Below are 16,184 nucleotides of genomic sequence, written 5' to 3' on the forward strand. Positions count from 1 at the left end.
AGTTATGCTCTGTGGTGAGCGCCGGTACTGCAGTTATGCTCTGTGGTGAGCGCTGGTACTGCGGTTATGCTCTGTGGTGAGCGCCGGTACTGCAGTTATGCTCTGTGGTGAGCGCCGGTACTGCAGTTATGCTCTGTGGTGAGCGCCGGTACTGCAGTTATGCTCTGTGGTGAGCGCCGGTACTGCAGTTATGCTCTGTGGTGAGCGCCGGTACTGCAGTTATGCTCTGTGGTGAGCGCCGGTACTGCAGTTATGCTCTGTGGTGAGCGCCGGTACTGCAGTTATGCTCTGTGGTGAGCGCCGGTACTGCAGTTATGCTCTGTGGTGAGCGCCGGTACTGCGGTTATGCTCTGTGGTGAGCACCGGTACTGCGGTTATGCTCTGTGGTGAGCGCCGGTACTGCAGTTATGCTCTGTGGTGAGCGCTGGTACTGCAGTTATGCCTCTGTGGTGAGTGCCGGTACTGCAGTTATGCTCTGTGGTGAGCGCTGGTACTGCAGTTATGCTCTGTGGTGAGCGCCAGTACTGCGGTTATGCTCTGTGGTGAGCGCCGGTACTGCAGTTATGCTCTGTGGTGAGCGCCGGTACTGCAGTTATGCTCTGTGGTGAGCGCCGGTACTGCAGTTATGCTCTGTGGTGAGCGCCGGTACTGCGGTTATGCCTCTGTGGTGAGCGCCGGTACTGCGGTTATGCTCTGTGGTGAGCGCCGGTACTGCGGTTATGCTCTGTGGTGAGCGCCGGTACTGCGGTTATGCCTCTGTGGTGAGCGCCGGTACTGCAGTTATGCCTCTGTGGTGAGCGCCGGTACTGCAGTTATGCTCTGTGGTGAGCGCCGGTACTGCAGTTATGCTCTGTGGTGAGCGCCGGTACTGCAGTTATGCTCTGTGGTGAGCGCCGGTACTGCAGTTATGCCTCTGTGGTGAGCGCTGGTACTGCGGTTATGCTCTGTGGTGAGCGCTGGTACTGCGGTTATGCCTCTGTGGTGAGCGCCGGTACTGCGGTTATGCTCTGTGGTGAGCGCCGGTACTGCGGTTATGCTCTGTGGTGAGCGCCGGTACTGCGGTTATGCTCTGTGGTGAGCGCCGGTACTGCGGTTATGCCTCTGTGGTGAGCGCCGGTACTGCGGTTATGCCTCTGTGGTGAGCGCCGGTACTGCGGTTATGCTCTGTGGTGAGCGCCGGTACTGCAGTTATGCTCTGTGGTGAGCGCCGGTACTGCGGTTATGCTCTGTGGTGAGCGCCGGTACTGCAGTTATGCTCTGTGGTGAGCGCCGGTACTGCAGTTATGCTCTGTGGTGAGCGCCGGTACTGCAGTTATGCTCTGTGGTGAGCGCCGGTACTGCAGTTATGCTCTGTGGTTAGCGCCGGTACTGCGGTTATGCTCTGTGGTGAGCGCCGGTACTGCGGTTATGCCTCTGTGGTGAGCGCCGGTACTGCGGTTATGCCTCTGTGGTGAGCGCCGGTACTGCGGTTATGCCTCTGTGGTGAGCGCCGGTACTGCAGTTATGCTCTGTGGTGAGCGCCGGTACTGCAGTTATGCTCTGTGGTGAGCGCCGGTACTGCAGTTATGCTCTGTGGTGAGCGCTGGTACTGCGGTTATGCTCTGTGGTGAGCGCTGGTACTGCAGTTATGCTCTGTGGTGAGCGCTGGTACTGCAGTTATGCCTCTGTGGTGAGCGCCGGTACTGCAGTTATGCTCTGTGGTGAGCGCCGGTACTGCGGTTATGCCTCTGTGGTGAGCGCCGGTACTGCGGTTATGCTCTGTGGTGAGCGCCGGTACTGCGGTTATGCCTCTGTGGTGAGCGCCGGTACTGCAGTTATGCTCTGTGGTGAGCGCCGGTACTGCAGTTATGCTCTGTGGTGAGCGCCGGTACTGCAGTTATGCTCTGTGGTGAGCGCCGGTACTGCAGTTATGCTCTGTGGTGAGCGCCGGTACTGCAGTTATGCCTCTGTGGTGAGCGCTGGTACTGCAGTTATGCCTCTGTGGTGAGCGCTGGTACTGCGGTTATGCTTCTGGCGTCTTAAAGGATCTGTATCTGCTATTTTAGCCATTCCAAAGTTAAGTATAGGCATTTATATGATATATTGTACCTCTACCACTATGGAGCACTCATTTTTGTGATAAATATAAGTGTTTTCTGGAGGTATTTTTCAAACCCGGAAGACACAACGCTTCGATTCAGTTAACTCCGCCCCCTCTCTCCGCACATACTTTACCGTAATATAAATAAACAGCAATAAGTGAAGTTACTTCACGATGCAATTATAAGGAGTCGACATCTGCAACACAGCTTCATAAATGGCTAACACGCATGCTAATATGCTAACACACATGCTAGTATGCTAACACACACAAGCTAACACACGTTTGGATTGACTCACCCTCTGGTCCATCGCCGTTTACATTATGGGACTCGCGTTGGTTATAAAAGTTAATCCACTTTGGTTCTGGTGAAGGTTCACCAAACATCCATCAGAGACAGTCACAGAAAAACAACCAGAGTAGGTTATAACGAGCTCCATCTTCAGCTGCAGCGCAAACATGACTGATCTGTTCAGATGATCAGTGGATGTGTTTGTTTTGGCCTCAGCTGAACCTGGAAGCACCTCGGGCACATCCTTTTTTATTTCTCTTTCATCTCTCTTACGACAGAAATAATGAAAAAGCTCTTTTACAAATTAAAATCCGTCCGTAAGCATAGAATTAAGACATTACATTACAGACGTCGAGCACTTCCGTTCCGCTGTTACGACACAACTGAACACTCAGTCGTTCACCAGGAGAGGGCGGAGCCTCAGAGAGCAGGATTCAGGAGGATTACTGAGAGCTGCGTGAATGAAGCCACAAACCACTCTGGGGGTGTTTTTGATAAGGAAATAGCAAAACAACATGGCTAAAAGCTCCAAAAAGTGGATTTTGCATGATATAGGACCTTTAAGGAGCAGAAAGTTCGGAGGCGTCTGCGCTTCATTCACAAAATACAGCCAACCAGCCGAGCCGTTTCCGTGACAACGCTGACGGCGGCGCGCGATTGGCTTTGGGGTCGCCGCGGAGACAGAGAGGTGATTTATGGGAGTCGGAGTTTGTAAAGGGAGGAATGCGGTCGCCCCAAAACAACCCGGGTTTAACGTAAAGACACAAAGCAGGAGCGAGGCGGTAAAAGAGGCGCAGACACAGTATCCACGCAGTACTGACGCAGTAGTGATGCAGTAGTGATGCAGTATCCACGCAGTACCCACGCAGTATTGATGCAGTATCCACGCAGTATCCACGCAGTATCCACGCAGTATCTATGCAGTACAGACGCAGTTTTAACACAGTTCAGAACAGAGTTTCCGTTACCGGCTGTAGCTGGATTTTGGCCGGTTTGAAAATGTCCAGTAAATATCATTTCCATCGGCCAAAAACGCCGACAAGAAAAACTCTGGAGAAAAAGGGTAAAAAAGTCTCTGAGACCTCTCTGAGACCTCTCAGAGACCAGCTGCAACTGGAGTCTCCAACTCGTCTCCAGGCCGGTGAGATCAGTGACAGACAGGTGTAACCCGGGTTTTTATAGTCCAACACGCAGGTGTGTGTGGAGTGAGAGAGTGGGGTGAACAGGCTGTCCACAGCCTCCTACCCGAACTGGGAGATGTAGAGGTTCATGTAGAGGTTCTTCCGCTCCAAGGCTAGGAACATTAGCTCGCCATCGGATCCGTGGTTACCACAGCAGGTAAACCTGGCCTATACAACGTGAACAGGACCATGTCAGTATAAATTATAAATCACTAGCTAGTCACTATCATAACTCATTCATGTGTACACAAAAATCATAATCATTCACAAATCATTCCAATCTAAAGCGATAGAATAAATAGGAAAACCCCATACTACTCACTGTAAACATTGGCCAAAATGCATCGATCAACCAGATTTCCTTGACACTCTCACAATTATACTCAACCATACAACCGGAGTACAAAAATGAAAGATACCAGCGCTGCATTCAAATATTTTAGAGGCTAGATGCTACGTAGCCAGTCCGTAGTGTTTATACCGGAGCTAAGGCTAAATGCTAATAGCAAAACAAACACTCACCAAGACCCGTTATATTTTCCGGCACAACGCGATCGAACCGGCTCCTACTCCCAAGGTAGACGAGGACTACAGGAGTACAACAACCGTGTAAGCATCCGAACATAGAAGCATTTTAAGAAGGAAAGTAAGCGGCTCAAGAGACTGACCTGTGGCAGCTGCTCGCTGTGCGTCCCACACCCTACTGAATGGGAACAGCCCCAACAGCTTGTAAGGGGTGCTACTGCTACGCGCTTGGGTGGCTGCGGTCACGTGACAGGCGTAAGGTCATGACCCGAGTGACGCAACGGCGCTCCTACAGCCTAGATATTATTTATTTATTTTATTTAATAACCGGGCGGTTTTTACCCAGGTTACACAGGACACTGTAAGGACAGGGCAGGCAAGGCAACTTTATTTATACCACGCACTTCGTCCACAAGGCGACTCAATGCAACAGATTATTGTTTATATTCCACAATGTACAGGACTTTAGTTTGTTTGTATATACAGAGTGTGCAGATTGAGTTTTAGCTTGTTTGTTTAATCCAGGATGTTTGTTTGTTTATTCCAGGATGTTTGTCTGTTTATTCCAGGATGTTTGTCTGTTTATTCCAGGATGTTTGTCTGTTTATTCCAGGATGTTTGTTTGTTTATTCCAGGATGTTTGTTTGTTTATTCCAGAATGTGCAGACTGGGAGTTCCGCTGCTCCACCGGCCGCTGTGTCCCGCCCTCTTTAGTCTGTGACGGGTTCGACGACTGTGGAGACCTGAGCGACGAGATGAACTGTGGTGAGTCTGTGATACCGGGGCTGCGACGCCATACTTCACCGATACCGATGCCTCAACGATACTTTACCGATACCGACACCTCAACGATACTTCACCGATACCGACGCCTCAACGATACTTTACCGATACCTCAACGATACTTTACCGATACCTCAACGATACTTTACCGATACCGACACCTCAACGATACTTCACCGATACCGACGCCTCAACGATACTTTACCGATACCTCAACGATACTTTACCGATACCTCAACGATACTTTACCGATACCTCAACGATATTTTACCGATACCGATACTGAAGTATTGGTCGTCTGGAACCAAAAAAAACAAACAATAATGTGTGGAAGACGTTCATCTCCAAATGGGGAATAATTTTGTGCATCGTTTAACGGTGCACAGCCCAGTCCTGGTTTAGTCCTGGTTTAGTCCTGGTTCAGTCCTGGTTCAGTCCTGGTTTAGTCCTGGTTTAGTCCTGGTTTAGTCCTGGTTTAGTCCTGGTTTAGTCCTGGTTTAGTCCTGGTTTAGTCCTGGTTTAATCCTGGTTTAGTCCTGGTTTAGTCCTGGTTTAGTCCTGGTTTAGTCCTGGTTTAGTCCTGGTTTAGTCCTGGTTCAGTCCTGGTTTAGTCCTGGTTTAGTCCTGGTTTAGTCCTGGTTCAGTCCTGGTTTAGTCCTGGTTCAGTCCTGGTTTAGTCCTGGTTTAGTCCTGGTTTAGTCCTGGTTTAGTCCTGGTTTAATCCTGGTTTAGTCCTGGTTTAGTCCTGGTTTAGTCCTGGTTTAGTCCTGGTTTAGTCCTGGTTTAGTCCTGGTTTAGCCCTGGTTTAGTCCAGGTTTAGTCCTGGTTTAATCCTGGTTTAGTCCTGGTTTAGTCCTGGTTTAGTCCTGGTTTAGTCCTGGTTTAGTCCTGGTTTAGTCCTGGTTTAGTCCTGGTTTAGTCCTGGTTTAATCCTGGTTTAGTCCTGGTTTAGTCCTGGTTTAGTCCTGGTTTAGTCCTGCTTTAGTCCTGGTTTAGCCCTGGTTCAGTCCTGGTTTAGTCCTGGTTCAGTCCTGGTTTAGTCCTGGTTTAGTCCTGGTTTAGTCCTGGTTTAGTCCCGGTTTAGTCCCGGTTTAGTCCTGGTTTAGTCCTGGTTTAGTCCTGGTTTAGTCCCGGTTTAGTCCTGGTTTAGTCCTGGTTTAGTCCTGGTTTAGTCCCGGTTTAGTCCCGGTTTAGTCCTGGTTTAGTCCTGGTTTAGTCCCGGTTTAGTCCTGGTTTAGTCCTGGTTTAGTCCTGGTTTAGTCCTGGTCCTGTGGAGTCTGTGATCAGGAATCCTCAGCTGTCGGACGCCGCTCTCAGCTGTTCACACAAGTTCGTCTGAAACTCGATACTTTCTGCACGAGATCAGAGTCGGGAGTTACAACAACAGACGCTCCTCACACACTCCTCACACGCTCCTCACACGCTCCTCCTTCCTGTTTAACCTCTTAACTCCCGCCTGAACTGAGAGGATCTTTTTCCTCACGCCATAAGATTTTTTTTCCATCATTTTTTGGTTGGGTGTTCAACTCATTTTTGTAACTTTTTTGTTATTTTTTCGTCAAATTTTCATCATTTTTTTGTCAAATTTTTGTCATTTTTTTGTTCATTTTTGTCATTTTTAGTAATTTTTTTGTCAATTTTTTTTTAATCATTTTTTGTTGTTTTTTGTCACATTTTGTCATATTTTTGTCAATTTTTGATAATTTTTTTTGTCGTTTTTTTTTGTCACATTTTTGTCAATTTTTTATCAAATCTTTGTCACATTTTTGCAATTTTTTCATCAACTTTTCATCACTTTTTTGTCAATGTTTTCTCACTTTTTTGTCACATTTCCATCATTGTTTTCGTCTCAGTTTTGTTGCTGTTTTCACACCTTTTTTCCAGAAGCTTTTGGATTGGGGTAAAGCCAAACTGGAGAAAATGTGCTCGGTTTAGGTGGGAGTTAAGGGGTTAAGGGGAGAACCGTCTGAGCAGCTGAGAGGTGAGAGTTCAACTCTTCCAAATATTAAAGATGGCGGCGCGCTCTGTCCTGGCTGAGAACCATCCCTGTCCTGCTTCATGTTTACTGGAAAGGCTTGATCTGATTGGCTGATCCGTCTGTCAGTCACGCCCAAACACAACACATTCTGATAAAACTTAGCCAGACAGAGGTGTTGTTTACTTAACCTGAGGGCGGAGTTTGTTTATTTGTTTGTTTATTTGTTGACATGTTGTTGACAGACTGTAACCTGAGGGCGGGGCTTGTTTACTTGTTTATTTGTTTGTTGTTGACAGAGAGTTCCCTGAGGGCGGAGTTTGTTTATTTGTTTGTTTATTTGTTGACATGTTGTTGACAGACTGTAACCTGAGGGCGGACTTTGTTTACTTGTTTATTTGTTTGTTTACTTGTTTATTTGTTGTTGACAGACTGTAACCTGAGGGCGGGGCTTGTTTACTTGTTTATTTGTTGACAGACTGTAACCTGAGGGCGGGGCTTGTTTACTTGTTTATTTGTTTGTTTACTTGTTTATTTGTTTGTTTACTTGTTTATTTGTTTGTTTACTTGTTTGTTTGTTGACAGACTGTAACCTGAGGGCGGGGCTTGTTTATTTGTTTACTTGTTTGTTTGTTGACAGACTGTAACCTGAGGGCGGGGCTTGTTTATTTGTTTGTTTATTTGTTGACAGACTGTAACCTGACCTCCGAGCACAGATGCGGTGACGGTCGTTGTGTTTCCAGAGACTGGATCTGTGACGGAGACTTCGACTGTTCAGACAAGAGCGACGAGTTCAACTGCTGTGAGTACAAATACTACAAATACTACAAACACTACTATTACTACAAATACTACAAATACTACAAATACTACAAATACTACAAACACTACTATTACTACAAATACTACAAATACTACAAATACTACAAATACTACTATTACTACTGCTACTACTGCAATACACGAGAGCGACGAGTTCAACTGCTGTGAGTACAAATACTACAAATACTACAAATACTACAAATACTACTTTTACTACTGCTACTACTGCAATACACGAGAGCGACGAGTTCAACTGCTGTGAGTACAAATACTACAAATACTACAAATACTACAAATACTACTTTTACTACTGCTACTACTGCAATACACGAGAGCGACGAGTTCAACTGCTGTGAGTACAAATACTACAAATACTACAAATTAGGGATGCACGATAGTATCGGCCGCCGATAATTATCGGCATTTATCGGCATTTTGGCGCCATCCCCGATAAGCCGATAATAAAAAATCGTCCGATAATTAGGCCCGATAATTCAAAGCTCAAATGACATTGAATCTTTGGCTCCAGCTCGCTGCCTTTCTCTCTCTCGCCTGCTCGTCCTGCAGCCGGAGCTGCTGCAGACTCAGGACAGCACGTTTACAGCAGCAGATATACGCTCTGCACGGCCGACTTCTGCACGGATTTAGCTGAAAAATACGACGAGTTTTCCAGAGAAACAGCTGTGCAGGCGCTCTCTGTTACATCGAAGTCACTTCAACATTAGCACCGCAACAACATGAGAAAAAGACGAGGAAACGTGAACCTCTGACCCGCTCACGTGAGTTACTGGAACAGAGCGAGGCCTAAAAACTCATGTATTATCTTTGTATTTCTGATCAAATAAACACGACAGCCCCGAGACTGAAGCGCTCTGAACGAGAGGAGTTTTACTTTGATGAAATGAGCCTCGTCACAAATACATAAATGAGCCCAATGCAGGAGAGAGTCTTGTCTTTGTAGTATCGTATTATTTGTCAGAATCTGTCACAGATTTGGCATCACTTCTCTCTCAGGTCAGAGACGCCTCGAGACTCAGTGAAATACTGTAATACTGTTTATATTCCAGTGTTGTAAACAAGAATTCATTAGTATGACGTCAACAAAAAGAAAAATACCAGGAAGGAAGTAGTAGTAGCTAGTATTATTCTTTTTTTTAATAAGCTGTGACACAGATGAGCAGAGTCAGACCTGCTCAGATGATGGAACTGTAAAACCCAGAGCTTTAGAAAAAGGTGAGACTCAAACCCAAAGTAAAACTCATTATTTGATTTATATTTATACACTTGTTTATTGCCTGGTAGAGTTAATACATTTTGGGCAGAACTGTTACAGTGAGTTCTTGTCACAAAATAAAGTGCAAATATAAATACATAATTATCGGTGTCATTATCGGTTATCGGTTCAAATTGGCATCATCGTGCATCACTACTACAAATACTACTATTACTACTACAATACACGAGAGCGACGAGTTCAGCTGCTGTGAGTACTTTTAAATACTCCACAAACCCGGTTACGATGAGGTAAAGTGAGGAGTACCTCGGCGCCTGTGTCTCTGTGTAAACCAGAGTATCTGCTGTGAGTACTTTTAAATACTCATACTAATACTTTATAAAGTAAAGTTTGGAATGCCTGGGCTGTGTCTCTGTGTGAACCAGAGTAACTGCTGTGAGCAGGGGCGTAGCACCAAATTCTGGGCCCTGGGTACAAACTATCTTGGTGGACCCCCCCCCCCATATGAAATTCACTTTTCATATTCTATGTTCTTTGACCACATAACAGTGGTTTGGTGGTTTGACTGTGCAGTTCATTTATATTCTATTAGAACTTTATTATATATACCGTAACTAAGTGAAAAAATGGGTTGGCCAAAAAAGTGCAATTTTGACTTGTAATTGCATCTGATTTGGCTTCAGTTACAGAAATGTAATAACCTTTAATCCTGTAATGACAGATATTTAGATTAGGGTGGAATATTCTACTTTCATTGGGCCAGTTGAAATGGCTAGTTTTAGGTAGAGCATATGATTTTTAAACCACATTAAACAGGACGACTGCACCAGGACATGGGATATTTGTGCTGAGAATAACACGACTTTAAAATATGCATTAAAATGCTATTTTACAAAAAATATGATACTATATGATGTCTCTGTGACCACAGGCCTGAACACAAAACTCAAGGGCTTCAGCCTCATTTAGTCTCACCATATTTGAAGCCTTTACCTTTAAGTGTATTGTCAGTAAATTGTTGTTGTATAAAGTTACGCTGGAATAAACTAAAGGCTCAAGCTGCACCTTTCACTAGAACCACGTGGACTCGTCTCCAAAGCTGCGCACATATAATGCAAAATTTCAAATGCGCGCGGCTAATTAGCATCATTAATTCGGCGAAAACGGCGTGCGCGACCTGTGGCTTTTGTCACTGTATTGGCCTGAGGCTCAATTATAATAAATATGAGGAAAGAGAAACTTTAGAGGTTAAAACGAGGAGAGAAGGAGCTCTGTCTCTGACTCAGTGCAGGCAGAGGCAGGACTCGCCTCATGTTTAAATGTCATTTATGACAAGAACGTTTCCTCTCAGGTCCGCTAGAACAGGCTAGCGAGGTAAGACAAATATCCGTCTTTCCCAGCTCTGTGTCATTACATCACAGAATCCACCTCATCAAAGTCACTGCAGAGCTGAAGCTGGTGCTGAACACCGGTGTGTGGACTGAACCATGTGGCACATTTTTAAAGGGGTGTCAGGGCCCTGAGATATTATCAATCATTATTGTTTGTGCAAAATTCTGTGTAGCAACTATTGTATTTTAGCCCGGTTGTTCAGTTCTTATAGTATCAATTATGAGGAAACTTAGAAACTACAATACATAACGCGTTTTGCAGCATTTTTGAGGCCCCTCCCCTGCTCTGGGCCCTGGGTACTCAGTACCCTTTACCCCCCCAGTCCGACGCCCCTGGCTGTGAGTACTTTTAAATACTCATACTAATACTTTATAAAGTGAAGTTCAGAATGCCTGGGCTGTGTCTCTGTGTGAACCAGAGTAACTGCTGTGAGTACTTTTAAATACTCATACTAATACTTTATAAAGTGAAGTTCAGAATGCCTGGGCTGTGTCTCTGTGTGAACCAGAGTAACTGCTGTGAGTACTTTTAAATACTCATACTAATACTTTATAAAGTAAAGTTCAGAATGCCTGGGCTGTGTCTCTGTGTGAACCAGAGTATCTGCTGTGAGTACTTTTAAATACTCACACTAATACTTTATAAAGTAAAGTTCAGAATGCCTGGGCCGTGTCTCTGTGTGAACCAGAGTATCTGCTGTGAGTACTTTTAAATACTCATACTAATACTTTATAAAGTGAAGTTCAGAATGCCTGGGCCGTGTCTCTGTGTGAACCAGAGTAACTGCTGTGAGTACTTTTAAATACTCATACTAATACTTTATAAAGTGAAGTTCAGAATGCCTGGGCTGTGTCTCTGTGTGAACCAGAGTAACTGCTGTGAGTACTTTAAATACTCATACTAATACTTTATAAAGTGAAGTTCAGAATGCCTGGGCTGTGTCTCTGTGTGAACCAGAGTAACTGCTGTGAGTACTTTAAATACTCATACTAATACTTTATGAAGTAAAGTTCGGAATGCCTGGGCTGTGTCTCTGTGTGAACCAGAGTAACTGCTGTGAGTACTTTAAATACTCATACTAATACTTTATGAAGTAAAGTTCGGAATGCCTGGGCTGTGTCTCTGTGTGAACCAGAGTAAACACCACAGGACGAGGCTCCGTGTGAAGCTCAGGCTGAGTCACGGGTTCGCGCTCAGTCCCGCCTCCTGTGTTTCAGCCTGTCAGAGTCAGGGGCTGCTGGAGTGTCGTAACGGCCAGTGCGTCCCGTCCGCCTTCCGCTGCGACGGCGAGAACGACTGTAAGGACGGCAGTGACGAGGAGCAGTGCGGCGGCGGCGGCGGCGGCGGCGGCGGCGGCGGCGGCGGCGGCGGCGGCGGTGGTGAGCAGCAGAGTGAGCCCCCCCCTCTGAACCCCTCTGTGACATCATCGCTTTGTGAACGTGTTCCATCTGTTTTCAGACGCGCCGCCGCTGTGTCCCGGCTGTGGACCCGCCCCCGCCTCGTCATGTGACAACAACCGGAGCCACGCCCACTGCTGTGAGTCTCCGCCCGCTTATACCCGACTGTAATTCTGATATAAACCTCTGTGGCTTTGATGAGGGGAGAGTTCCTACTTCTTCATCCCGTTTCCGTGTGCAGCAGGAGAGTTTTGCAGGTCTTAGCTTTCAAATGAGGCTTTACACTGGCCTAAAGGATGACACTTTAGATTTGAGTAAAACTGGAGAAATGTGCTCGGTTAATTTACCCCCCGCCTAAACCAAATGCATTCTGTCCTCTTTATATAGGCCTGTGTAGCACCTCATTTGAAAGCTAAGACCCACAAAACTGATCTTTTCCTCGTGTTGTTGCTGTGTTGTGTCACCTTTTGTACGTTTTTATTCTTTTCTTTTTTTGTTAAATTTTTGTTGTTTTTTGTTGATTTTTTGTTTAATTTTTGTTGAATTTTTGTCATTTTTTGTTGAATTTTTGTAGTTTTTTGTTGAATTTTTGTCAATTTTTGTTGAATTTTTGTCATTTTTTGTTGATTTTTTGTCGTTTTTTGTTGAATTTTTGTCATTTTTTGTTGAATTTTTGTCGTTTTTTGTTGAATTTTTGTTGATTTTTTGTTGAATTTTTGTTGATTTTTTGTTGAATTTTTGTCACATTTTTTTGAATTCTTTTGTTGAATTTTTGTCATTTTTTGTTGAATTTTTGTCGTTTTTTGTTGAATTTTTGTTTTTTTTGTTGAATTTTTGTTAAATTTTTGTCATTTTTTGTTGAATTTTTGTCACATTTTTTTGAATTCTTTTGTTGAATTTTTGTCGTTTTTTGTTGAATTTTTGTATTTTTTTGGTTGAATTTTTGTTAAATTTTTGTCCTTTTTTGTTGAATTTTTGTCACATTTTTTTTAATTCTTTTGTTGAATTTTTGTCATTTTTTGTTGAATTTTTGTCATTTTTTGTTGAACTTTTGTCATTTTTTGTTGAATTTTTGTCACATTTTTTTGAATTTTTTGTTGAATTTTTGTCGTTTTTTTGTTGAATTTTTGTCACATTTTTGTCTTGTTTTCTCTTGTTTTGTTTTTTTTTGACTGTGTTGGTGCTTTTCTCCCCAGAAGCTTTTTGATTAGGGTAAAGCCAAACTGGATCCGTTCAGGTGGGAGTTAACAGGTTAAGGTTTCTGAAGTCTCCCCCCCCCCCCCCCTCTTCCCCCCCTCAGCCCGGTGTGAGTCCGTGTCCCTGGACTTGTGCCTGAACCTGCCCTACAACCTGACCTCGTTCCCCAACCTCCTGGGCCACCAGAGCCAACGCGAGGCCGCCGTGTCCTGGGAGGCCTCGCTGTTCCCCGCGCTGGTCCAGACGGGCTGCTTCCCCTTCCTCATGTTCTACGCCTGCGCCCTGCTCGTGCCCAAGTGTGACCCGGCCACCAGCCAGAGAGTGCCCCCCTGCAGGTGAGAGAAGGAACAGCACATAAACAGAGAGTGCCCCCCTGCAGGTGAGAGAGAGAACAGCAAATAAACAGAGAGTGCCCCCCTGCAGGTGAGAGAGAGAACAGCAAATAAACAGAGAGTGCCCCCCTGCAGGTGAGAGAGAGAACAGCAAATAAACAGAGAGTGCCCCCCTGCAGGTGAGAGAAGGAACAGCAAATAAACAGAGAGTGCCCCCCGTAGGTGAGACAGAGAACAGCAAATAAACAGAGAGTGCCCCCCTGTAGGTGAGACAGAGAACAGCAAATAAACAGAGAGTGCCCCCCTGCAGGTGAGAGAAGGAACAGCAAATAAACAGAGAGTACCCCCCTGCAGGTGAGTGAGAGGACAGCACACACCAGAGAGTGCCCCCCTGCAGGTGAGTGAGAGAACAGCAAATAAACAGAGAGTGCCCCCCTGCAGGTGAGAGAAGGAACAGCAAATAAACAGAGAGTGCCCCCCTGCAGGTGAGACAGAGGACAGCACACACCAGAGAGTGCCCCCCTGCAGGTGAGACAGAAAACAGCACAAACCAGAGAGTGCCCCCCTGCAGGTGAGGGAAGGAACAGCAGCAGATTTGCAGAGCCTTGATATGTTTTAAATCCTCTCCTCCAGGTCGCTTTGCCGCGGAGCGAAGTCCCGCTGTGAGCTGGTGCTGGGGGTGGTGGGGCTCCAGTGGCCCGAAGACTCCGACTGCTCCCAGTTCCCTGAGGAGGGAGAGGGCGCCCCCTGCCTGCTGCCGGAGGAAGGCACGGATGGTGAGAGTTAAAATGGAGTCCTATTGCGTTGTTACGGGTGTATTTGGAGCCCCCTGCTGTTCACGTTGTGCACACTCATGGCCTTGTGGCAGGGGCTGATGGTTGAGAAATGTAAATTCTTGGGCATGACTCTTTCCCCGACTCTTAGATTTGTTCTTAACGCCTCAGACGGTTTTGGGCATTCACACTTGAGGACAATCACGAACAAAAACATCTCCAGTTCTGATGGATCCCAACATTCTGAGTCACATATTTGTACATATTGAAGCTAATGTCCTCTCTGTTCACAGAGTAACTCGAGCTAATGTCCTCTCTGTTCACAGAGTAACTCGAGCTAATGTCCTCTCTGTTCACAGAGTAACTCGAGCTAATGTCCTCTCTGTTCACAGAGTAACTCGAGCTAATGTCCTCTCTGTTCACAGAGTAACACGAGCTAATGTCCTCTCTGTTCACAGAGTAACATGAGCTAATGTCCTCTCTGTTCACAGAGTAACACGAGCTAATGTCCTCTCTGTTCACAGAGTAACACGAGCTAATGTCCTCTCTGTTCACAGAGTAACACGAGCTAATGTCCTCTCTGTTCACAGAGTAACTCGAGCTAATGTCCTCTCTGTTCACAGAGTAACACGAGCTAATGTCCTCTGTTCACAGAGTAACTCGAGCTAATGTCCTCTGTTCACAGAGTAACTCGAGCTAATGTCCTCTCTGTTCACAGAGTAACACGAGCTAATGTCCTCTCTGTTCACAGAGTAACACGAGCTAATGTCCTCTCTGTTCACAGAGTAACACGAGCTAATGTCCTCTCTGTTCACAGAGTAACACGAGCTAATGTCCTCTCTGTTCACAGAGTAACACGAGCTAATGTCCTCTCTGTTCACAGAGTAACACGAGCTAATGTCCTCTCTCTGTTCACAGAGTAACACGAGCTAATGTCCTCTCTGTTCACAGAGTAACACGAGCTAATGTCCTCTGTTCACAGAGTAACACGAGCTAATGTCCTCTGATCACAGAGTAACACGAGCTAATGTCCTCTCTGTTCACAGAGTAACACGAGCTAATGTCCTCTCTGTTCACAGAGTAACACGAGCTAATGTCCTCTCTGTTCACAGAGTAACACGAGCTAATGTCCTCTCTGTTCACAGAGTAACACGAGCTAATGTCCTCTCTGTTCACAGAGTAACACGAGCTAATGTCCTCTCTGTTCACAGAGTAACTCGAGCTAATGTCCTCTCTGTTCACAGAGTAACACGAGCTAATGTCCTCTCTGTTCACAGAGTAACACGAGCTAATGTCCTCTCTGTTCACAGAGTAACACGAGCTAATGTCCTCTCTGTTCACAGAGTAACTCGAGCTAATGTCCTCTGTTCACAGAGTAACACGAGCTAATGTCCTCTGTTCACAGAGTAACACGAGCTAATGTCCTCTCTGTTCACAGAGTAACTCGAGCTAATGTCCTCTGTTCACAGAGTAACTCGAGCTAATGTCCTCTCTGTTCACAGAGTAACACGAGCTAATGTCCTCTCTGTTCACAGAGTAACACGAGCTAATGTCCTCTCTGTTCACAGAGTAACACGAGCTAATGTCCTCTCTGTTCACAGAGTAACACGAGCTAATGTCCTCTCTGTTCACAGAGTAACACGAGATAATGTCCTCTGTTCACAGAGTAACACGAGCTAATGTCCTCTGTTCACAGAGTAACACGAGCTAATGTCCTCTCTGTTCACAGAGTAACTCGAGCTAATGTCCTCTCTGTTCACAGAGTAACACGAGCTAATGTCCTCTGTTCACAGAGTAACACGAGATAATGTCCTCTCTGTTCACAGAGTAACACGAGCTAATGTCCTCTCTGTTCACAGAGTAACTCGAGCTAATGTCCTCTCTGTTCACAGAGTAACTCGAGCTAATGTCCTCTCTGTTCACAGAGTAACTCGAGCTAATGTCCTCTCTGTTCACAGAGTAACACGAGCTAATGTCCTCTCTGTTCACAGAGTAACACGAGATAATGTCCTCTGTTCACAGAGTAACACGAGCTAATGTCCTCTGTTCACAGAGTAACACGAGCTAATGTCCTCTCTGTTCACAGAGTAACACGAGCTAATGTCCTCTGTTCACAGAGTAACACAAGCTAATGTCCTCTCTGTTCACAGAGTAACACGAGATAATGTCCTCTGTTCACAGAGTAACTCGAGCTAATGTCC

General features: G+C 45.6%; 1 protein-coding gene across 1 annotated transcript in view; it reads left to right on the plus strand.

Moving 5' to 3' along the window:
* corin (corin, serine peptidase) overlaps positions 1-16,184 on the plus strand; it is a 55,805-nt gene that overhangs the window by 16,146 nt on the left and 23,475 nt on the right. The window contains exons 8-13 of the mRNA XM_079580605.1: positions 4,736-4,843; positions 7,528-7,638; positions 11,502-11,630; positions 11,743-11,820; positions 12,982-13,213; positions 13,844-13,986. Of these exons, the coding sequence (XP_079436731.1) occupies positions 4,736-4,843; positions 7,528-7,638; positions 11,502-11,630; positions 11,743-11,820; positions 12,982-13,213; positions 13,844-13,986 (801 nt within the window). The remainder of the gene's footprint in view (positions 1-4,735; positions 4,844-7,527; positions 7,639-11,501; positions 11,631-11,742; positions 11,821-12,981; positions 13,214-13,843; positions 13,987-16,184) is intronic.

Source organism: Gobius niger (assembly GCF_951799975.1).
Source record: "Gobius niger genome assembly, chromosome: 21".
Classification (NCBI taxonomy): Eukaryota; Metazoa; Chordata; class Actinopteri; order Gobiiformes; family Gobiidae; genus Gobius; species Gobius niger.